This window comes from Pseudonaja textilis, chromosome 1, assembly GCF_049901715.1.
Source record: "Pseudonaja textilis isolate UNSWEBS1 chromosome 1, rPseTex1.2, whole genome shotgun sequence".
In the NCBI taxonomy this organism is placed as follows: Eukaryota; Metazoa; Chordata; class Lepidosauria; order Squamata; family Elapidae; genus Pseudonaja; species Pseudonaja textilis.
This window is the reverse complement of record NC_141990.1, coordinates 55222951-55247927: the sequence shown is the minus strand read 5'-3', so window position 1 is coordinate 55247927 and position 24977 is coordinate 55222951. Positions and strand designations below refer to the sequence as shown.

At 36.5% G+C, this 24977-nt stretch overlaps 1 protein-coding gene across 1 annotated transcript in view; it reads left to right on the top strand.

Annotated features, from left to right (window-relative positions):
- Positions 1-24977, top strand: part of PLB1 (phospholipase B1) — a 107583-nt gene that overhangs the window by 64847 nt on the left and 17759 nt on the right. The window contains exons 34-48 of the mRNA XM_026695620.2: positions 908-959; positions 1512-1592; positions 3403-3468; positions 4283-4383; positions 5658-5739; positions 6006-6110; positions 7616-7711; positions 8588-8659; positions 10874-10951; positions 11542-11602; positions 13684-13742; positions 14442-14509; positions 15461-15504; positions 17947-18046; positions 21204-21255. Of these exons, the coding sequence (XP_026551405.2) occupies positions 908-959; positions 1512-1592; positions 3403-3468; positions 4283-4383; positions 5658-5739; positions 6006-6110; positions 7616-7711; positions 8588-8659; positions 10874-10951; positions 11542-11602; positions 13684-13742; positions 14442-14509; positions 15461-15504; positions 17947-18046; positions 21204-21255 (1117 nt within the window). The remainder of the gene's footprint in view (positions 1-907; positions 960-1511; positions 1593-3402; positions 3469-4282; positions 4384-5657; positions 5740-6005; positions 6111-7615; positions 7712-8587; positions 8660-10873; positions 10952-11541; positions 11603-13683; positions 13743-14441; positions 14510-15460; positions 15505-17946; positions 18047-21203; positions 21256-24977) is intronic.

Sequence of the window (24977 nt, the reverse complement as noted above, 5' to 3'; positions counted from 1 at the left end):
TCAACCACTTTTGCTGATGAATCACTCCCTTTTTCTGAGTATTATTTTACTTATTCCATTGTAAACAAAAGCAATATATGATGGTCCTATATTAAAGTGTTCCCGGGGGGACTTCCAGACAATTTAATTTAATTTAATTAATTTGTTAATTATGTATCTGATATTAACACAGTTGAGAAAGTCCAGAAATATTTCACAAGAAGAGTTCTCCACTCCTCTGCTTGTTGCAGAATACCTTATGCCACCAGACTTGAAAATCTAGACCTAGAAAACCTAGAATTACACCACCTTCGGTCCGATCTAAGTATAATATATAAAATCATACATTGCAATGTCCTACCTGTCAATGAATACTTCAGCTTCAACCATAACAATACAAGAGCAAACAATAGATACAAACTCAAGGTTAATCGCACTAAACTTGATTGCAGGAAATACGACTTCATCAACAGAGTGGTCCATGTCTGGAATTCTCTACCTGACTCTGTGGTTTCTTCCACAAACCCCCAAAACTTTAACTTTAGACTTTCTACTATTGACCTCACCCCTTTCCTAAGAGGTCTGTGGGGGCCGTGCATAAGCGCACCAACGTGTCTACCATCCCTGTCCTATTGTTTCTTTTTTTTTAAAAAAAATTCTTATATGAATCCATGTATTCATAACTATGTTTTTACTTATAACTATTATCTTATAAGCAATTGACAAACCAAATAAAATAAAAAAACAATACTTATATTGTGCAATTATCCTAGTCTTTTCACAATGCTTTATTGGGGGAGCCACAGTCGTATTTATATTTCTGATTTTACTATTGCTTTTTAACAGTATGTTTTTTAGGTATTTTTTTCAGGCATCAGTTCTCTATTAACCTGATTCAGCTTTTTTTCTTATTTTTTTTTTCCTCTAGGGATCTACCAGATCAAGTAAAGCGTCTTGTAAAAATAATGAAAAATCATTTGGTGGGTTGGCAACATTCAAGGAACTCATTTATTTGTCACTGTTGTGCAATGGCTAAGCCCATATAGTAGAAAGTAGAATATCAAATATTCCCATATACTTTCTGGCTTTTCACACCTGGTTCTACTTCCTATTTAAGTTTTTAGCTTGATAGACGCTGCTATTTCAATCTATCAGGGACTCCTTACCTGCCATTCACCTGGGGTGTATAGGCGAAAAGACTGTCACAATCTATGATGCCTTTCTGGAAATTAAAAGGTCAAAAGAAATAATTTCAATAAGGCTATCTAAAGAGACAACTACAAAGAAATAGTATTAGGATTCAAATCACACATATCAAAAGTACATGCCAAAGAGATAGTAACTATCTCTAATGAGACTATGGATTATATGCTTAGCGAGTAGCCCAAAATTCATAGAACAGTCAAAATCATAACAATTTTGTGATTTATTCAGAATTACAATAAATTGCATTTTAAAACTGTAGGATATCTTTATATTTGCATGGATAAACCAGAAATGATATACTGTATTATTTTATTCTTTTCATTCAGAAAGCCAAATTCGATACTGACTGGAAGGTCATAACAATATTCATTGGAATCCAAGATCTCTGTAACTATTGCAAAGATATTGTAAGTTTTTGGAATGTATAAAAGCCAACATTTTAGTTGTGTGGAACTATTAACATTGCAACTTTGTTTTAGAGAAGACAAAGTTCCATAACTGAACAGCCTATTGACAACTATAGGGCTCAATTAGAAGTTGTGGTGATATTTTCATATTAATACCAAAGAGATTAGTTATGTAATCTGAAGTAATTTTCTGCAGTGAGGATAAAGTTTCAGGTGTAAACTAAAAGGTGATCACTTTTTTTTCCTACCTACTTTATTTTGTCCATGGTTTGATTGTAATTTTTTATTAACTCATGGCAATTAACTGATAAACTCTCTCTTCACTCTATAATTCTCCTGGGCTAATTTGATGCTTCAAAAGTGCCAGATTTGCATAGGAAAAAAAATGAGGACAGCTGTCCCTAGTATGCTATCTCAAATTAGTTCCAGAAATACTAGAACAAGGAAAGAAAATTAGGGAATCTCATTGATTTTCAGAAGTTGCATAATATAGCTCCTGGTATCAAGGCAATGTTTCTGACACTGGTATTCATTTACCATTATGAAAAGAGAGTAACTGACATTTTCTTCTTTAAACTTTGGAAAATTTCAGCAATTACTTTATAGTATCTGTTTCCTTGCTAGGAAATATAGTAAGTGTATTTTTGCTTACAAATATACACACTGATCATTTTAAAAATGTAGACAGACAGCTAATCTCTAAAAGTATGCTAGTTGAATTCAGTTAAAAAATATTGCCCAGCCTTTGACTCATTTTTTCTCTTAATTAAGAACTGCCAAGTTGGTGTATCTGAGCTCTTTTTGTAAACCAAAGTTTCTGACCTTACAAAAACCAGCAACAATTCTAACTTTTGAAGATTGAACAGAAATCAGCTTAAGTGATTTATTCTTTCCATTCCCTGCCCTTGGCTGAAGATCTAAAACAACATTTAAACCCCTCTAAACTGAATGCAGTTACATTCCCCACTCCCCAGTATGAAAACCTATACAATCAGGGTTCCTCTCATGGAAAATATTCTGTTGAAAGTAGTTATAAATTTTCTTTCAAAAACTTTGGATGGGCGAATTTAGCATTTAAATGCTTGAGGGCCTACTTGTAGGCCTCGACATGACCACAATTGCGCTCAAAATTTCTGTTGCTAAGTGAGACATTCGTTAAATGAATTTTGCCCCATTGTAAGGCCTTGGTTGTTAAATGAATCATTGCAGTTAAGTTAGGAACACAGCTGTTACATGAATTTTGGGTTCCCCATTGGCTTTACTTGTCAGAAGGTTGCAGAAGATGATCACTTGACTCTGGGACACTGCAATCGGCATAAATGCAAGTCAGTTGCCAAGCATCTGAATTTTGATCACATAACCATAGGGATTCTGCAACAATCATGTGCGAAAAATGGTCAAACATCACTTTTTTCAGTGCCTTGTAGCTTTGAACAGTTATTAAATGAACTGTTGTAACTTGAGGACTTTATTTAGAATCATTGAAGTATTCAGATGACTAAGACTGTGCATTGTCTTTCTAGCACAGCTTTTAGTTATTAGTTAAATTATTGCCTATAACGTTGTCTGATTTAGTTTTATTTTATTGATTGATTTGTCAATCGCTTACAAGATAATAGGTATAAGTATAAACATGAGTAAGAATACAGTTATAGCATAGTACTATACATGAATCCCAAGTTATGTTTTCGAGCAGAGAGTCAACTTTCAAGAACAATCACATATTTGAAATCAGAAATTGCAACAATTCACTTAACCTTTCCTTTTCTATAATCAGTAACAGTCTCTTTCCATGTCTCTTCCCCATTAGAACTACTATTCAGCGGTAAACTTTTCAAATCATGTTCAAGAAGCGCTTGACTTGCTTCATACAGAGGTAGGAAGGTGGTTGTTGCTCAGAGAACATCTGTTCATTTTGCCTTGCACAATTGTCCATTTTTTGCCGATTCTCATTCAAAAGCCATATGTCACACACTTTCAATTGAGGTCACATCCCACTCCATCTGCAAGGGGACTGCATTTTCTCAACACTCAAGGGGCATTATTTTATTGCTGTAATAGAATAATGTAGTTCCTCCTTCTTGTATTGTCAACTGCAAAATGATACTATAAATACACTTATACATGTGTCACAGAATCTTTTCAGACCTGGTATACAAATCCCAATGTTTTATTTTTACAGTCACCTTTTCACTGGGTTACCCTATGGCATTTTTATTGGAGTATCCTGCAAATTGGAGAGGATTTGGAAATGTGGTTTTGTAGTTGCAATAATAAAAAGGATATCTTGCATAATACAAAGCTAAGGAATCATATGTTTCAGTGTTTAATGGAATGTAATTAAATGTAAATAGGGAGATAATTTTTTTAGTGAATCCTGTCATTGGCTAAAATCAATAGAAGTGAATTTAGCATATTCTCCTTGACCTGAATAATTACTTTCTGGTCCCACTCTTTCCCGACCAGATCCATTTAGATAAATTGGGCGGTAACTCCATTATCTGTGATATAATGGAGTAAAAAACATGTCAATGCAGGGATAGGAATGTGAAGGGAATGCAAAGGGAATCTGGTGAAACCTGATAGGAGGCAAATTAAATTTGACAGCAGCCTTGAAACTACTGTAGAACAGATGCAAGCTCTGCGTTACATGTAATGCAATTTGGATAATTAACTCCTTTCCTTTTCAGGTACCTAAAGCTCTGGTTAACCTGGTGGAGGTGATGGATCTTCTCTCTTTAAGACAACTATTTCTAGATAGTAGATTACCATGTGCTGTGCACTTAGCAGAGTAAGGCCCTCTTGCATCTAAGCTATTAATTTATATAAAGACCACTAAGTTCTGAAAGAGCTTTTTATATAAAGACTACTAGTTCTGAAAGAGTGACTAAAGTGAATTGCAACATACTAAGGCTTACACATAGACTTTATGACCAATATAACACAGAAAAATATCCCACATAAGATTACATTAAAATTCAACGGCATCTCATTTTGCTGATGTATTTTCTCTGGTAAATCATGATTCAGCATATTTCTTTAAAAATAAACCTGAGCTATTACAGTACTTAGTTTTCCCTGTGATTAAACTGGCTATTTTGGATCCCCAAAAATCTGGCCATTCACTCATTCAGATTTTTGATGCATAAGTGAGACCTGCATGCTAAATGTTGTTGTTTTCCATTTCATCACTTTATGTTCTCCCACTTCCCCATTTTTCTTCTGGCTTTACTTCTGTTTGGCATTCAATAACCCCTGAACACATCTGGTCCTCATTAAAGTGATTTGAGGTCCACTCCTTGTTAGATTGTTATTTCTCAACCTCAGCAATTTTAAGCTATGTGGACTTCAAGTCCAACAATTCCCCAGCCAGAGCTGGAGTCCACACAGCTTAAAGTGTTGCTGACATTAAGAAATACGGTTTTAAAGAATTGGGAGGCGGGGGAGTTATTTTGGATTGCCACAGACCTGCTGATGCCTCCTGTTGAGCTTTTGCTATGTAAGTTATAGAAATTGCAGCCTTATTCTAGAATAGAAGGAAGTTTCGTACTCTAGATTTAACAAGCAAAATGTTGATAATGACACTCAAGAGGCTGACCTACAGCAAAAAAAATAGATATTCAGGTATTTTGTTGAACAAAAGACCGTGATAACTTTCAGGGGAATTGTCTGTGTTTCCAGCATGACACTCCCTGGCTTTCCCCATATCTTGCCCCTAGAAAAAAAACTAGCACATAACAAGGTATTCAATGTGTGGGGGAAAAGAGAGAAGTGGATTGTGTACTTATTATGTGAGTACATTGCTTTCCTGGCAACTCTTGTTTCATAAAAGGATAAGCCCAGGAATAAAGATGGATAGAATCGAAACCTTCTGCATTTTTAATAACATTTTATCCACATTCATCGTTAAGGAGAGACCACCACTAAAAATCTCATTTCTTCTTTGAAGAAATGAAGTATATGGATATCTGCTTCCTTGCTAGAGGAACTGTTTACTTTATGGATGTATCAGTCTTTGTGTGTTTGTTTCATATATGCCTTTTCTTCCTATATTTTCATATGCAGAAACCATTGCAGTTGCCTTCTTTCCCTTAAAGAAGGCTCATCGGATCTCATGATGATGGAGGAAGCAATCAAAGCTTATCAGGTAGGAGTTCCATGAATCAATACTGCCATTTTGTGGATTGTCTATTATACACTCTCGTCATGTTGTTTCTAATATAACAATGTGCATTACATTTGAAAGTTATACTACATACCGTAAAGCTACCATGCCCCTCGATATGCTGTGCTATAATTCAAAAGTCACATTCCCATTCAAAAGCAAAATATTGATCTCCCCTTGCTTGACTAATGGGAATTAGGTAATGAATTGAAGGATGGATCTTTATATTTCTTATATTTATTTTACAGAGCAAAATACAGAAACTAATTGAAAGTCACAAGTATGATACTGAAGAAGATTTTACAGTTGTACTACAGCCATTTCTCCGAAATATTTCATTGTCTGTTTTAGAGGTATGTTCTAGATTCCCATTTACTTATTTTATTTTTACTTTTTTTTTTAGCTCTTCTGTACAAGAACAATTCTCCCAAGGTAGGGGAGAAAACAATAATACCAGCAACAACAGCAATAATAATATCTTCATGATATTATTCAAGTGTTGTACATAATGTTCCCATTTCGCCATTTTCCTTCAATGACTATCCACAGAATCAAAGTAAATTGAATGTGGATGCATATATTTATGAGATCCTGAAAATGCAAATGTAACATTATTTTGATATGTTTTGACTGAGTTACAGACTTCTTTATGAAATTGTTCAACCATAAATAGAACATGGTCTGTAGAAACAAATCTGATCTATAGAAGCATTGCCTAAATTTCAGCCATTGCTACAGTACAAACTTATAGAACATTCATTATATAATCCAAGCAGAACCACATAGCTGTTTTCTAAAATATTGAATAGCCGGTGTACTTTGGATCAATTTCCTGTTTTCACTGTATTATATTTAATTATATTACATATATTAATTATATATTATATTACTTATTCATGGACTGAAAATCACAGCATAGATTCCTAGAATCACTTATACTAGGCTGGATTCTGTGTTTCTTACATAGAATTGAGATTAGATATAAAAACACTGAACAAAGAAGAGTGATGGCATATCAATAGGAATAAAAATATATCCTGTTATGAGTTTGATTGACAGGCATATTCTTACAAGTATTACTTTCATATTTCAAAAAACTACAACTATTTTTTTCATATTATGTAAAAAAATTCTTGTTTGCATTATGTGCTTTAACAATTTATGCTATGATGTCATTCATGTATTTTTAAAAGACTTTAAGTGATTGCTTTTTCAACATTTAGTTTTCATGAAATAAAAGAAAAAGAAATTCTATTCTGCCAAAGTTAAATTTTAAACCTGCTAGAAAGAGTTCACATTAAAAACTCATTTCATAATGTAGATTAGGCAATGTTATCAATCCTGGCTATAAAAACCAAGGAATTGCAAGATTTATATTAGGTTTAAGGGAATATTCATTAAGAACAAACTGAGCTTTGTGATTAAAGTCTTTTCAGCTTTCAAATCTGTAATGGATCAGATCAATGACTTATCCATAGTGGTCATTCCAGCACCTACTGAAAACCCACAAGCAGAACATGATTGTAACTTTACCCATAAAAACACCTGCACTCAGAGCATAGTGTCTAACATTTCCTCAGATTAGCCAGAATTAAAATTGTTTGAGTTGGGGGGGTCCACCACTATACCTTTTGATGAGGAATTTCATAGTTCGATTCTGTAAACTGTAAAATTTGTCAATCTGTCTGAATCTCTCCTTGTCCACTTCATTGAGTGACTCTGATTTATGACACAGATAGGCTAAAATATTTGTTAAAATTCTAGTTCTCTTGGAAAAAAATAAATATGGGTTCTATTTGGCTTTGTTATTTTTGCATCTTTAAAAGCATAATAATAACAATACTTTCCTCATTTTTAGGATGGGCGCCTAGATACCTCCTTCTTTGCACCAGACTGTTTTCACTTTAGTCAAAAATCACATTCCCAACTTTCTAGAGCTCTCTGGAACAATATGGTGAGGCACTGACTCAGGGAATAATTTAGTTTTGAAATGGCTATATTGTTTTATTTGGACAACATATACATTCCTACCAAAACCCCTACTTTTATTTCTGATAGTAAGCTGATAACTTACTATCAAGACTGGTGAATCTGATTGAATGTCAATGCTAAGGACTATAATTTTCTCTCCATCTCCATTAAGTCTAGACTTTTTTCTACTCCAGTCTTAGCTGGATCTTGAATTGAGTAATTGTTGTATTTTGTTCTCATTATAGGACAGATATTATAAGACAGTGTTGGGAAACCTTTTCAGCACCAAGTGCCGAAATGGGAGTGTGCGCGCATGGAGGGGAGCACCGGAAACCAGAAGAGCAGTTCCCCAGCGCGTGCGTGTGCCAGGAAGCTGAGCTTCTGGTTTCCAGCATGCGCATGCATGCTGGCCACCTGGTCTTCCAGCTTCTGGAATGCATGTGCATGCAAAGACCAACTGGCTGGCTCACATGCACGCACCAGAAACCAGAAGCTCAGCTTCCCAACACGTGCATGTGTGCCGGGGAGCTGCTCTTCTGATTTCTGGTGCTCCCACATGCACAAAGACTTGCTGGCTGGTGCGCATGCATGTGCCAGAACCTGGAAGAGCAACAGGCTATAGCTGGTGTACCTGGAAAGATGGCTCTGCATGCCATTTCCGTCACACATGCCATAGTTCACCATCACAGTTATAGGATATCCTGCAATAAGATATTCTGTTTATAACCTTTATATTTGCCCATTGCTTCTTATACCTCTTTTTCTTATTACACAAAATATGTGAAAGCAGTAAACCAGATAGTTGCATGAGACCTTAAACAAAACAGTCACATAATCATATCTTTCTTTTATTCTCTAGCTTCAACCTGTTGGAAAGAAAGATGTTTCCTTCAATTTTATGGATAACATAACATTGAGCTGCCCAACTCTGGTAAACATAATACTGTCTTCTAGTGAAAGGGTTTTGTGGGAATGAACAATTTGGGTATCAAAGGAACAGCCAGCAGCTTATCAGTTCATGCTTAATTAGGGAACAGATGTTCTTTGATGGTCTTGATCTTTGAGGACCAAGCAAATTTTCAAGTAACTTTTGTGTTGAGGGTGAAAACTCTTGGTCCTATCCCTCAAGTATTAGACTGAAATTCTAGACAATTTTACCACAAAATGTAATGCAGCTTACTTCTGATTCTTCTGAGCAGTATATGATTACACTGTTAACCTATAAATAAATTTATATCCTGTAGATCTCATATCCATGTACTAGATAAAATAGAAATATTTCCAAAATAAGCTTTCAGATTTCATATGGGTCTGCCAATTCTTATGTCTTTCACATCTTCTGATAGGAATTAGTGGTCTTAGCTCTGGAAAATTCTTACCTCATTCACATGCTTTAGTGGCATAATCATACAGATTAACATCACAATCCTATGCAAGTTTTTTTTTTTAAAAAAAGATCCACCGTAACTTATTCATAGTAAAAAGGCATAACTGCAGCATAATACAGATGTTTACATTTAAAATTAGAGTTTTTATTTTATTTGATCTTACCAGATAATTCATGGAAAGTGCCCATCTTCTTTCATGATCAGAACTGAAATTTTACATGTAACATTATGAAGATTTGCTGAGGGCCTTTGTAGGATAAGGCAGCACTGCTTAATGTCATGGAGAAATATCCTTGGATTTTCTAGCTCAAACTATATTGCAAGATGGTCAAACACATTATGGATGAACAATGTAAAAGGTTAAATATCACAGTGTCCCTGAACATTGGCAATTTTAAGATAAATGGACTTATACTCCCAAAATCTCCAAAACAGATGAAGAAATTTATCTTAAAGTTACCAAGATTGAGAAACATTGGACTAGAACTATAGAGAATTAGCTTCATTCTGAGTCATGAAAGAGGAGTGGATGCCTTTGAGCCTCATACTACCTCTCAGCCCACACTACCTTTCAAGGTGTTGCTGTCAGGAAATAAAAAATAGAGGGCAAAGTACTATTCATGATGTGTTGTGCTCTTGGAGATATAACAAAGCCAAGAAATAATAAATAGCCTCCTACACAACATGAGGCAAATGGCCCAAGCAATATTTTTTCTACCTGTCTGCATGTTAGGAGCAAATGCAATTATTGCTATAACTGTTAAAATTTGTGATGTGTTTTTTTTCCTGCGAGACATACTGTACAATTTAAAACACAACACAGTAAAATCATGAAGATAAACTGGTTTGTACTGTATTTCTTTCTTTCTTTTTTTTAAGAAAGCACTCTTTTGGGGTTACAACATTTGGTAGAGTACGATAATCTGAAAAGTGTCTCTGAAGTCTTTACAAGGCAAGAGTATTTGAGTGCAATTTACAGATTTATTTGCATCTGTGCAGTGTCGACATTTGAACATTGAAAGGAGCCCTGGAAGGCATCTTTTAAAACACTTCATGCACAAAGCAGCAAAACATTCTGAGCAAATGCTCATATCTGACCTTTGATAAATGTTTAGGGAAATGGGATTCTCCATACTGGTAGCAGCAGAAAGTGAACATAACTTGGGACACAGATTTTTCTGTTTGGAAATTAATGGGAAATTTAAAGCCTGCTATAGCCATGTAAGAAGTTCTAACATAGACTGCAAAATATTATTAGAATTTAGATTATTAAACTGCCTGTAATTCTAATTTTCCTAGTCTCTGCCCTATTCTCTGTCAAATAAGCCAGCTATGACTCTTTTGCATTATTTGTGCATTATCTCATGAGATGGTAGCTCTTTCTGTCACCTTACAACCAACTTGCAGCATTATGTAATTGTTGGATTGGCTGACAAGCAATATGATGAAAAGATACACACTTTTTTTCCATACAAAGATTCCAGACAATTGCACTTTGTATCTTAATACTTATTTGAAGTAGTCCCATTATAGAAGCTTATCTCAGTTCAAATTCTCCAATTTTGCCTCCATTATTCAAATAGACTGGTACCAAAATAACCCCCTTTTTTGTGAGACAACCATTATTTGCAGCATTTCCATTACTAGACTTGTAGGCTTAACTGCAGTCAAGTGGCTGATCTAGTGGCTTGAATCTATGCTTCTGTTTTTCTCTATTGAAATTTTGAAGCTTGGCATTCATGTTCTTTCTCTATTAGCTACAACCTTTCCTGCGTACCTTCAACAACAGCAATGCCATAAATCCATCAGAAAACCCTACTAAGTTGCCAGACCAGGTAATGCCTTTATTATTTACTGTGTATTATTTCTCTTAGTTAGAATGTCCACAGTTTTCTGGTATCCACAGGATGCTTTCACATCCATACGGTTTTGTAACAACATTTTTGGAAGTGTCTATGGAGATTCTCAGTCATCCAGGTCATGGCTATCCCAAAGGTATTTTTTTTCAAGAGGCAACTGGACTTTCTGGAAATTTCTGAAAATGTTTTGCTTCTCACCCAAGAAGCTTCTTTTTGGGTGATTTTTTGTAAGTGGTAGTCCAGTATCTCAAAGTAATTCAGCTGGCTTCATGCCTAACAGAGAGCTAGAGTTCAGGTTGCCAAGCTCTTATTTCAGCATCTTTAACCAATACACTAAACTGTTTTTCAATTGTGGGCAATTGTAATGAACAATGCTGGATATAATTCTGTTCCTGATACCCCAAGGATGAATTAATAATTTCAAGTTGCTTTCTTGAAGCATAGAAATAGGATGTAGAGGTCCCTTTGAAACACAAGTTGCTTCTAGATTTCTTGTAGTTGTAGTTTCTTGTTACAACATATATGAACAATTTCCAGTGATATGTTGACTGCATTTTGTTTTTAAGAACTGGGGTATTAATCTGCCATGTTCTGTACAGACTGAATCCAGAGAAGTCCCCACATCAGGTGAGAAATAACTGCTTATGTAATAATAATAACAATAACAACAACAACAAAAATAATAACAATAATAATATCTGCCAATACATCATGTAGTCCTAAACACTTGGGAAGTGTTCGACTAGTGATTTGTGATACGAAACCCAGCATGGTTATCTCGTCTGGTGTGTATACTGTCATTTTTGTGTACAACAACAACAACAACAATAATAATATGTATTTTCCCCCTTTCTCAGTGCAGATTTATGTAAAATGCTGGAGCTTGGAGAGAAAGTGACAACAAATAATAGAAAACATTAGTTTTCTATTTTCCTTTTCTATTTTTATAATCTTAAGCAATCTAGTGACTGTATTTTTCAGCTCATATTTTGCTATCAATGAATGTTTAAAACTTATTTTATCTTAGCTATACAGTAATACTGTATGTTTACGGTTGGTACAGATGAAAGTAGAACATACAATGAGATTCCTTAAATGCTATTGACTTAGTGGAATTTCAGCTGCCTAATAATATGCAGGATGGTCCTCAAAGAGAAAATTAATTGCCAAGTTGGGCAACAAAAATAATGAATTAATTAAAAAAAAAAGAAGAATCTGGAGAACATAAGGCATATTAGGTTGTAGTTTAGCAAACTAGGCCAGTGCTTAGTATTGATGAACTGCCTGTTATAGTCTTCTCTTTTTTTACAACTCAGTCCTATGCAAGATTAAATGGAAATGGGCCCAAATTCTGTCTAGTAAGACTTATGCCCCAGTAAGGATATGGAGCTCATAAGCTTTAGAAATGCTTAATTTACCTTTTAAGTTATACCTATCACTACAACATGTTTATCTATCAGAATACCTATCAGGACAGTGATGGGATTCAAAAAATTTTACTACTGGTTCTGTGGGCATGTGGTGGGCGGCAGGGGAAGGATACTGTAATACCTCCAGTCACAGGTGGTATTTGCCAGTTCTCTGAACTACTCAAAATTTCTGCTACTAGTTCTCCAGAACTGGTCAGAACCTGCTGAATACCACTTCTGTATCAGGATATCGAACTGGGTATGTCTAGTCTAATGAAGAGAAGAACTAAGGGTGACAGAATAGCAGTCTTCTAATATTTGAGAGACTCTCACAAAGAAGGGATCAACCTATTCCCCAAAGCACATGAAGGCAGGACAAGAAGCAATGGCTGGAAACTCATAAAAAAGAGATCCAATCTAATCAAAATTTCCTGACAATCAGTCAAATGCAGAGATAGTGTTCAGAAGATTCTGACCAGTTCTGGAGAACCAGTAGTGGAAATTTTGAGTAGTTCGGAGAACTGGCAAATCCCACCTCTGACTGGAGATTTTACAGTATGCTTCCCCTGTCACCAAGCCACGCCCACAGAACCGGTAGTAAAAAAATTTGAATCCTACCACTGGTCAAATGGAAGTTGTGGGTCCTCCATCACTGGAGATTTTTAAGAAGAGATTGGAAAGTCATTTGTTTGAAATAGTATTTTCAAAGTCCTGGCCAAGTCTGGTAGATATGTAGATGAAAAAATGCAGTCAAGCAAACTCAGTTTATGTATTCATAGAAACAATCTCCAGCAAGAATCCACAACTAAGAACAGGGCAATTCTTAAAATGCCGAGTAAGCCCTCGTGAAGGTAGCGCTGAAAACATCCGCTTCTCAGCACTACCTAAATACCCTCAGCCCAACCACCTTCCACCCACACAAACCCCGACTCGCCTACATCAGTTACAACCCTTAATTACAGTAATGTCCATTAACAAAACAATTGCTGGTCACCAGTTTCCCCTTCCCTTCAGTTCCGTGGTGTCTCCTGGTGACTTCATCACTCCTTGGTCGCTTTGAGTAGACGTCATCCCACAGCAACAGAGACAGCGGGGACATCGGGAAATTGCAGCGGAGATCAAGCTCTCAGCGATGTGGATGGTTACTGCAATTTGTGGCGAGCGGGTTGAGGCTCGACAAGTACAGGGTCTCCTGCTTGAGCAGGGGGTTGGACTACAAGATTTTCAGTCGCTTCCAACTCTGTTATTTTGCATTCTGTATATGATATTCTCCCTCAATTTTATTTTTATTTTTTTTAGTGCACAGGCTGCAGCCGGCTGACATTCGAGTGATAGCAGCACTTGGTGATTCAATGATGGTAAGTACCTTATTTTTCAGACTTTGAGATGCTCCAACGTATAAGACACACCTAGCTTTTGGGGAGGAAAACAAGAAAAAAAAAATCTGCCTCTGCCTCCCAGCAATTTGCCTCCTTGCAGCAAACAGCAAACAGCCTGGTCAACTTCATCACAGCCTGATTTAATACAAGCAGCTGATTGTTGGTTTGATCAGCCTCTCAACAATCTGCTGTTTCCGGCAGGGATCGCTATCGCGTATTGTCACCTCCATGCAACCCATAAGACATGCAGACATTTCCACCCACTTTTTTGGGTGAGAGAAGTGTGTCTAACACACCAAAAAATATGGTATATCCACATTTTCAGTAATGCAGTTATTCCTAAGAATCTTAGAATGTTAGCTTAATAAAATGACATCAAGCAGAATATTAATCCTGAATGTTTATTAAATGAAATTTCATAATTGGCCATTATAGCTGGAGCTATGATATGTGGTGTCAAATTCAGAAATCAGATTCTTTCTGTATCCGGGTCAAATGGTGAATATCTTCCTGCTTTCTTTAGTAAATAGAGGTTTTTTAGAATATTCGTCCATGTTGCTTTTGGTAGATTGAAAGTATGACCTCATCAGAAACCATTACCCAGATATTAACTATTTGATTCTGTAAGAAATAATACATTCTTGTTGATTGCATTTTATTTTTTTCTATTTTTAATAGATTGCTGAAGGCGCTAAAGCAATTGGTTTGAATGATATCAAAACAGCTTGGAGAGGACTTTCCTGGAGGTAATTGTTTTTTCCCCCAAATTTCATTCACATTCTACTAAAAGTCTTCTCCAACATTGCACCCCTTAGGTGTGTTAGCACATCAAGGCCTAGAATTCCCAACTGATAGTCCTTGATATCTGGAGGGTATCAAGTTAGATAAAACAGAAGTAGAATATAGAACTAAAGGTTCATGTTTGAAAAGTTCAGGTAATTATAGATACAGAAGAAATGAAAACAGGCTGCATTATGGGAAAGTTCACCCTACATCATATTTCCATGCCCAAACATGCAGTTTGATTTTTCTCAACCACTTATTAAAAGATCTTTTAACAATGTGCTGCCATCTGGCAATCTTTAGTGTGGCTTACATTTCTATCACAAACTGAATAAATAGCTTCTGATCAAGATTTGAGATAATTCCTAAGTCATTAAGCCTCTACTAGGAGTGGCACAAAGCAATGATAGGAAGCTTGCCTAATGCTTATGTGTATTAATATAACAATGCTTACATTATGAATATTATTACCAATTCTCCTCTACAGATTTTCTTTCTTGCACATCTTTGTGGAATGCTGATCATTTTGTCAAACAAACTCAGTTCTTAAGAGAACAATTGTTATTATGCTGGCATTTGGAATAAAAATACAATGAAATAATGCCCGTTGTTAAATAGGTACCATGATATGTCTTGGTACACCAAATGCACAAAAATAAACAGGGCTATATTTTCTGTTTAGGCTACCTATGTATGTTTTCAAATTGTTTTTTCAGAAATTATGGCAAATATTTTTATTTAAAATAATCTGAAAATTTTAAAAACATAATTCACACATGCCTAATAGTTCATTTTGGAAGAGATTTGTTTTTCAAAATCTATCCTCTCCTTTCCACAGTTATTCTCTCTGACACATGGTATGTGCTGGAGGTGGTATTAACACTACTAACCAATTTTTATTATTCTTTTTCAAGCACTGGAAGTGATGGAAGCTTGGAGACTCACACAACATTACCTAGTGAGTAGCTTGAAATACATCAAAATACAAAATAGAAACAGGCATAATTAAATCTGAAATGCATTTGAATTATTACTTTCCACATTTTCTTTCCCTTTTTAGTCAGTCATCCTCCTCTCCTTTAGTCAAACCACTGTTCAACATGCCGTTCAAAGACATTATTATTAGACTGATCTCTCTTTGTATGATTTGACAATGGTTTGAAAAGCAAGATTTATAATATAGTTGGCCAACAGTTGTGATTTAGCTCCAAAAATAAAGAAGACTTAAATTTCATCACATGAAGAGGTATGTCAGCTATATTCCCATTGCACACTGAACTGGATAGTGAGTGGAATTAATCCGTTGCAAAGTTAGGGAAGAATAGATTTAACCTAAAGCAGACTAGTGACTGTTTGGAAATAAAATGCCTTCTCTGGTCAGCCATCAGGGGAAGAACAAATTCCAATCAGTAGAACAGCTGCCCTGCCTTGCCTACTCAGTCTTCCAAAATATAAATCTGGATCTATTGTGTGGATAGAACAGATCAGGTCTCTGCTTGGTAGAAAGTATTGCAGTCATTTGCTCCCTTGGTTACAAAGGGAACTAATCCCCATATACAAATTAGGTTAGTGTTGTCAAAAAGGTTCTTTTTGCAAACATGTACACTCAGCAGTGAGTCCAAATGAGGAAGGGGGGAAACCCAGTTTGTGCCAAAACATTAACATACTTTCCTACACTTCCAAATGTAAATAAACTCCATGCAATGCTATCTGGTAGCCAGTTTATATAGCAGATATGTATGATGGGGTTTGATGTTTGCTGCCCTGTTTCTAAAGGCTTCCTGGTTGTGTCCTGATTTCCAGGATATGCTCTGAGTTACTTCCTAATGTTACTCCTCATTCTCCACCTGCCAAGTTGTCTTATGCCATCTCATGGGCTTTTTACTAGTATTTGTCTTTCCCCCTCCCTCACTTAGGTTGTCACAGGCCCTGTAAGGCTCTGTCCCTTGATGTCATTTTTCTTCCTCATAGAAAGCTTTATTTTCCATGCAGAGTATAAGTATGTTTTTGTCTTCATGGGTAATTTGGGTGGGAAAGATTGTCAGGACCTGGGTAACTTGTTCTGTGGTTGCATTGCATTTGTGTGAATTGTTGCTGCCCACTTCCCTTGTTCTCCCTTCCATATAATTACACTCTGTAGGAATTCTGAGAACTGTAAATTTCAGGGCAAAGATGGAGGATTTGATACCATCCAGTAAAACTGTGAAGAAACTATCTCACAAGCATCCTTTAGCATTTTATTTTTTGGACTTTCCAAACTAATAGACTCAAAGAGGTCTTCAATAAAAGATTGGACATCTATTTGTTCAGGATGGAATAAGATCTCCTGCCTTGGGCAAGGGACTACAATAGAAGACCTCTTTCAGCCTTATTATTCTAGGGAATTTGGTGGAGATACATGGCTATTTCCCACATTCTAATAATTCCAATCCTATTTTCCCTATCTGTGAGGATGTTTATGAATTCTCACCCATTTCTACCAGTCAAATTTAATAGACACCATTATTTGTAACATGAAGAGACCATGTTCTATTTGGTTACCATATAGCCATTCAAATGAATTGCCCATCTGAAACAGGGGTGACCCTTCTCATTTAGTAGTGTAGTGATGGATAAAGACATAGAGATTCAAAAATAGAATTTTACAAATTAAGTACTCATAGCTAACTAATATCAACTAGCAGTCAGAAAACATGATGAAAGTCCTTAATTTCACAATACATGGGCAAATTTCAGCATAGTTTCTGTATGGAAACTGTGAACCTCCTAGACCAAGTCAAGTCCAAAAACGCTAGCAAATTCTAGAAGACTGGTCTTTGGACAAATCAGTCCATCAACAGGCACATAGAGATGAACAAGTTCTATACACCATTCTAAAGAGACAATGAAAAAGCAAAAAAGAAAACTAAAAGATCAAAACACCACCTTACTAGTAATCAATAGCCAACGAAATAGAGATTAACACCAAGATTAACATTAGAGCAACAGTCAAGAAGCAAATAATACCCCAATCAAGAAACCACCAACTCAGACAAACAGTAAACAGTAACCTGACAAGGAACTACCAAGAACAGTACCACTGACATTGACAGGCAATCCGCTAGTATATAAATAGATACCAAAGCCCACTCCATTCCAGCATTGATAATGATACCTAATTCAGTAATGAAAAACCTGAAAGAAAACAACCAAGCTCAGAAAGCACTAAGAACCCCATAGCTATATTTTTTTCTAATAATTGTCCAGAATAATTAGGAAAACTTTTGCCAAATATGAACTAACTTTCAATGATTTGTAAGGATTCAGAACCCTTAAAAGCCTTAAAAACCAGTACCGGGAATTAGATGCTGATTCTTATTTACTGCAGAAACACTGATGTTGAATTTCTCTTCTCTGTCAGACATTTTGAAGAAATTTAATCCAGGCCTCACTGGTTTCTCCACTGGCACCCAAAAGGAAACTGCTGGGTTCAATGTAGCTGTGGGAGAAGCCACAACTTGGTAAGTTCCTGTGGGAGATATTTGACCAAGGAAGTTCATGACTAAAATAGTACTGGAATATTTAGCCTCACTAAACCAAAGCATATTCCAAAACTGAGAGCTTTTCTTAAAATTAATCATCCCACTAGTTGTGGGTTATAATCAACTCTCCAGAATTCAGCATGCAAAAATATCACCTCAATAAGACTTGGATGAACATGCTGGGGAATTAGAAGATTGCAAAAATACAGAAATCCAGGAAGCCAGTTACCCACAGCATGAACTCATTTAACAAACTGATGAAATAATGCCTGAATATATTATATAACAAAGCAATTTAAAGTTCATCTCTGTTCTTCATCAGAGTTCTGTACCTACCTCTGACACAATTATTTAATAAACCATTTTGAAGAATGAAGAATAAAAGTCTTAATACATTTTAAAAACTCTTATATAACATACTTGGAAGATATGTTATCAGATTGTGCAACCCAGTTGTTCGAAAGTTTAGCCATAAGGAACACAAGAGTAGTTGCTGTCTTCTTGTTTCTATTTTTTTAAGAGATCTGATGATACCAAAATTACTATGCAGAAGGCAACATCATCATACAAATATCACGATTATTGTCCTGATATATAAAACAAATACATATGTCAAACATGTTTGATCATTTGCTTTCCTGTCTTCCCTATTGCCAGTGTCTATGATCTCATGCTATGGGCCAACAGCTACTCAGATTTTTCTGATCTTATGAGGCAGCTCTCTATTGTCCCAAATGCATTTCTTTTCTGTCTGTTGATTTCTTAACTACCCCATTTTGTAAAAACTGAATCCTGGCCAAATTCATCTGATTTCTATAATTCTGCCTTGGAAACATTTGAGCCAGGAGATGCCAGTTCAGATCTTCTAAGTGGTCATACATTGCTGGGCTGACAGCCAACAAAGTGGAATTAATTCTTGGCAGACTCATGAACCTATATTCTGTTAGTATAACACTGCAGTTTTAAGATGTGAGTCTCACCTCATTGTCCATAACTGCACGTGTTTTTCATAGACAATTTAACTAAATTATTCCCCCATACCTTTTCTGCATTTTATCTCAAACCTCCTATGATACTGTTTCCCTGGAAATATGACCTATCCTGAAAGTAAGTCCTAACTTGATTTTTACACGTGTGCCCAATATAAGCCCTACCCCCCAAAATAAGCCCTAATTAAGACCCGTCCACTCCAGGGCGCACGGGTAAAAATTAAACTAGGGTGGGGATGGGGGTGTGGAGCTGCCCTACGACTTCCCTTCAAACAGTTGCAGCCAGGCCTTGCGCACCCCGACACCTGCCTTGCCGGCCCATTTCTTCTGCAGCCGGGAAGGCTTTCCTAAAGGCCTCTGCATCCAATTAGAGAGCTCCGGATCGATCCGGAGCTCTGTTATTGGCTGCAGAGGCTTCAGGAAAGCCTTGCCGACTTTGCTGGCTGCAGAAGAAGTTCCTGAAGGCCTCTGACAGCAAAAAGGAGGCTGAGGGCGATGTGTACAAGTGAGGTGAGTCAGTGGAAGACACACACACCCCTCTGAAAATAAGACTTGGTGCCTTTTTTGGTGGCAAAATATATATATATAAGACGGGATTTTATTTTTGGGGAAACACCGGTATTAATCTGATGTAAAGATCTAATCATAATCTCATACCGTTCAATCTTTTACAGTATTATACCTGTTTGCATGCATTTGGCAACCCTAGACAATGGGATCCCCATTTGTTCACTTTTTGCCAAAGACTAAATTTACTGCAGAGGGAATTGGAGGTTAGACAGCATGACTGTGAAAAAAAGTCACTGCTTCCAAATACAGCCTTGAGAATGTAAAGCTTTAGATTTCTGTGCAGGCTGTCAGAGCCAGTCCTTCCACAAAATAATTGATCAAAGCTTGTCTGCTCTTTGACAAGAAGGGAGGCTGGTTGGCAGGTGGACGTTGTATTGCAATATGAATGTTACTATGGCATCCACTGTTTCAGGGAATCTATATTGCTTGCTGGTTTTGTTCATGAAGAGATTATTTCCCTATATACACAGAGAAATATTGCTCTTGGCATGAAAGTTCATAAAATAAAGGGAAGAAGTAAAACCACCAAAAGTTAAATGACCTTTCGGGAACTTGATTTTTGCAAATTCCTAATATACAAAACAATCTATTAATTAATTCATTACATTTTTCTCCTGGCTTTCCTTCAGAAAATTAAGGTGATATATCGCCCTGCTCTTTTTCTCTCAACAACATTTCTATAAGCCAGATTGGGCTGAAAAAGTGATTAGTCCAAAGTTTCCCAAAGCCCTTCTGTAGCACTCAAAAGGGAATTATCTTTTAACCTCTCTTGATGTTGTAGTACACTTTTTCAACAGTTTAAGTAAATCCATATCATGTTTAAAGTAAAATATATCTTTAATGTATCATGTAATATCGTTACTTAAAAGAATGGGGGCACTCATTGCTTTTCCTATTATCAGTTCTTAGTGGTGGTTTCCACACAGCCAATTAAAGCAGTGTAACAGACATTGTAGTCACTCTGGACCATGCCTACCTATATCCTTACCCTGGTTCACAGATAATGCTAAACATTAACGTATTTTATTTGCGTCTAGCTTAGCACAAAAGTAAAGCATCTGTTAAACATCCTGAAAATATATTTCAGGGTTTGGAATCTGAAGCAGAGCTAGATTCAGTTTTCAACCAGAGCTGTGGTAGACCTCAGGGCCAGTTCTAATCAGTGATGGAAAATTACAAAAATCTGATCATTCAAATGCATAAGTAATGTATGTTAAAACAGAGAAGTCATGCAAAAGTAAAGCACCTATTTTGTTAAGCGAAAAACAGCTTCCTGCCATTTTTCCTTTCATGCAAGAGGACTCACAACTTTCATGAATTACACACTCCCCAGATACATTGCTTATTTCAGTATGTTGGTTGTACAAGAAGGTGATTCATTTTCATCTTTGTTGTTTTAATGATTGTTGACAGCTGGAAAATGATTAGAAGTAACTCTACAAGTTACACTATGAACTTCCACTGGGAAATAAATCCCTGTTCATTCCCACGATACAGCTCACTCGCAGTTTATTGGTTTCGTTGAGGCTGCAATTTCAAGGCATGTGTTAGACATTTTTTCTTCTTTGTTTCTCTAGGAATATCTCATCCCAAGCACATGAATTGGTAGAGCTCATGAAAAGGAGCCCAGTAAGTCTGAATTTTGGAAGCCTGAAGAAAAATCTAGAATCTTCTATGTTAAGTAGTCTTCCACATCATTGCACAGTTCAAGATAACAGTTATGGTCAAGATTCTGAAATCATTATAAAAAGGTTCTAATACCCTTTTCATGTAATATAAATTAATTATTGCATGATCAACATCAGCAGATTATTCTATATTATGATACTAAGATTGTATTTGCTTCTGAAAATATCCACAGAGCAAATAGTCCCAGAAGATGGTAACAAATGAGCAATATTATCTTAGTTATTTTAACAGATATAACAGATAATCAGAGTTGGAAGGGACCTTGTAGGTCATCTAGTCTAACCCTCCACCCAAGCAGGAGACCCTACACCATTTCTGACAAATGGCAGTCCAATCTCTTCTTGAAAGTCTCAAGTGATGGCGCTCCCACAGCTTCCGAGGGCAAGCTGTTCCATTGGTTGATTGTTCTCACTGTCAGAAAGTTTCTTCTTCTTTCCAGGTTAAATCTCTCCTTGTTCAGTTTCCATCCATTATTCCTTGTCTGGCCTATAGGAGCTTTAGAAAGTAGCTTGACCCCTTCCTCTTTGTGGCAGCCCCTCAAATATTGGAAGACTGCTATCGTGTCTCCCCTGGTCCTTCTCTTCACTAGACTAGCAATGCCCAGTTCCTGTAACCATTCTTCATATGTTTTAGTCTCCAGTCCCCTAATCATCCTGGTTGCTCCTCTCTGTACTTTTTCTAGAGTCTCAACATCTTTTTTATAATGTGGTGACCAAAACTGGATGCAGTATTCTAGGTGTGGTCTTACTAAGGCTTTATAGAGTGGTATTAGTATCTCACTTGATCTCGATTGTATCCCTCTCTTAGTGCAACCTAGATTGCATTAGCTTTTTGGGCTGCTGCTGAACAATGCTGGCTCATATTTAGCTGGTTGTCCACTAAGACTCTACGATCCCTCTCACAGTTATTGCTATTGAGCCTGGTTTCACCCAGTCGATATGTGTACTTTTGGTTTTTCTTGCCTAAGTGTAGGCAATGTTTATTTAATGTTATCCAACTTTTTATTATTTTTATAAATAACTCAAGAGGAAAACATACCTAATACTCTTTCTTCCTCCTGTTTTCCTCACAACAACCCTGTGTGGTGAGTTGGGCTGAGAGAGAGTGACTGGACCAAAGTCACTCAGCTGGCTTTCATGGCTAAGGCAGGACACAAAATGTCCTGTTTCTAGGCCAGCACTTATCAAACTGACTGTCCCAAGTAAATATATTTGCTATTATTTATTTTTATTATACAGTACTGTACCTGAATCCTAACTTTCACCTTAAGCAAAATCTGATTACATTTAAGGAGTCTTTTTTTAACGTTTTTTTACACAATAAATACACAATAGGTGTTTAAAAATTCATATGACATAATAATACAGTTTCTAGTCTGGTGCCTTAACCACTAGACCAAACTGGATTTACGGGAAGACTCCTGTCTCCTAATGTAGGATGGAAAGAGACAAGAATGCCTTCCTTAACCCAGATATTAGAATACATTTCTGAATGAAAATAAAGCATATCACGTATGTCAATTAACACATCGCAAAAGAGCAAAAGATATTTATTCCTTGAGTGGTATGGTGGGATCTCTAGATGTATTTGGCTGTGGAAAGCGGCCAGGATACCAATGGATCAATGAAATCTGTGAGCACCAAAATTTTACTTTTGCTGTTTGGATCCAAACCTGTATCTCTAATTATGAGAATTTTTAATGCCAATATGTAAAGGGCCAAAGAAAACAAACAAACAAACAACAACAACAACAAAAACAGGAGGTAGGGGAGAAGAGAGCAAATTTTGGCCCATCCTTCTAGCTTTAGTTCTTACCGCATGACATGGTAGGATCCTTGTTAATCATCATAAAGCACTACCTTTCTACTTATGTGACTGCAGTTTTATGGAAAAGTAATAATCCAGCTGCAGGCATGTCAGAAACTGAAGTAATAATATTGTTTTATGTAAACCAGGTACAAACATGGAGTTTGCTTCCTGTAAAACATGCCCCCTCTGTACAGTCTTCAGCAGGGGCAGATAGCAGTTTATCTTGCTTTTCATGTTGTTGCTTATTTTCTGTGCTTTTTTGAAATCTTACTTTCTTCAGTAACTCTTCCTACTGCTGCCAACATATTAGTCTTCTAAATTGTGTACATTTCACATATCCATCACACTTAGAGGCCTTAGAACCTGGTCAAAAATTTGAGCAAGTGTGAGTCTTTAAATTTAGATTAGGCCTGGCTTCCTTTCTAGCTAATATCAGGCATTTAGGAAATGTTGCAAAAAATGGGGGAAGCTACAGAACTGCTGGAAGTTTTGCTATAATTCTGACGGTTGGGGAAGGTGCGGTTGATTGATTTTTATTTTCTGCTTGTAATTTGAATTCTATCTTAATTTGTCCTTGTGAAGATTAATCCTATCTGAACAGAACGCACATATGTTAAGTAGTATCTGCAGATAAAGAGTGCTACAAAACTATTCTTAGTATAGATATAATAACAAATGGGGACAAAAAAGTGGCACTTTAAAATGTCTGCCATTTTGCTGGAATCTGTGAGGGAGCTTTGTAAAGTTGGCTCCTTCAAGATTTACAAAGCGGCAACACGACTTTCAACTCTATCTGGATAAGTAGTTTCAGTACTTATCAATGAGATAGCTGAGATACCGGGCATAGGGCACCACAAGCATGGTAACGCAATGTTTTAGTGCAAAAAAACAAACAAATAAACCAACAAACCATAACTAATTCATCTTGAGCATGGAATTACCTCAGCCTTGATTTCTCAAATTTAGAAATTTCTTCATTCCATTAGGCAAGCATTAAATGAGAACACGAAGCACAGATAAAAAAAACATGTTCTTACTGGTTGTCCAACATTCATACAACTTGTTTCCCCTGAATCTGGATGTCTTTCAGAGGCATTGCCAGATTTTTTTTTTTTAATACAAACTATTTAGGGCTGATTGGAGAAAGAGTTGAGAAACATCCTGCCCCTCATCCTTCTACTTTGAGAAAGGAACCTGGGAAGACTTCCAGGAGGGGACAATATCAGAGAATGCCATTTTGATGCCCCCCAAAAAAAAAAAAGGGTGGTTGTGATGGTGATGCTAAGACAGTGAACTGGGACTGAGTGGTGAGCCTGGATTAGCAGCGCTTTTCTGGACAAGGAGAAGCTGGAGAAAATGCCCAGGGGTCCTCTGGAAGGTAATTTGTCCTAAGGAAATCTCCCAGTACCTCATGAATAGAGTACCAGGAAGAAAGGAAGAAAGGAAGAAAGATCAAGCTGACAAACTTAAGCAGAGCCCACAAAGGACACTGGTCCACCCAAACACCACTTCTGAGAAAGGCATCTGGGCTTGGGGCCTAATGGCATCACTCTAGTGGCACATCGTTTTGTGCAGCTCTGAAATAAAAAGAGCATTTCAAAACTCAAGACTTGGTTAACCGATATTGAGAGTTTTCTACATAGTTGTATATTTAGTTATCTATGGCAGCATCTATCCCACTTGGGCTGAGATCAAAAAGCTAAGCAGGGTCAATTTGGGATAGCACCTAGGTGGAAAATATTAGGCAAGAATGGGATGATGAAAAAAAAAATCCCAGAGGAACGCAATAACAAATCATTTCCATATTGTTATCTGCCTTCCTCCCAAAAAGTACATGCAAGTGTCCATGTTGT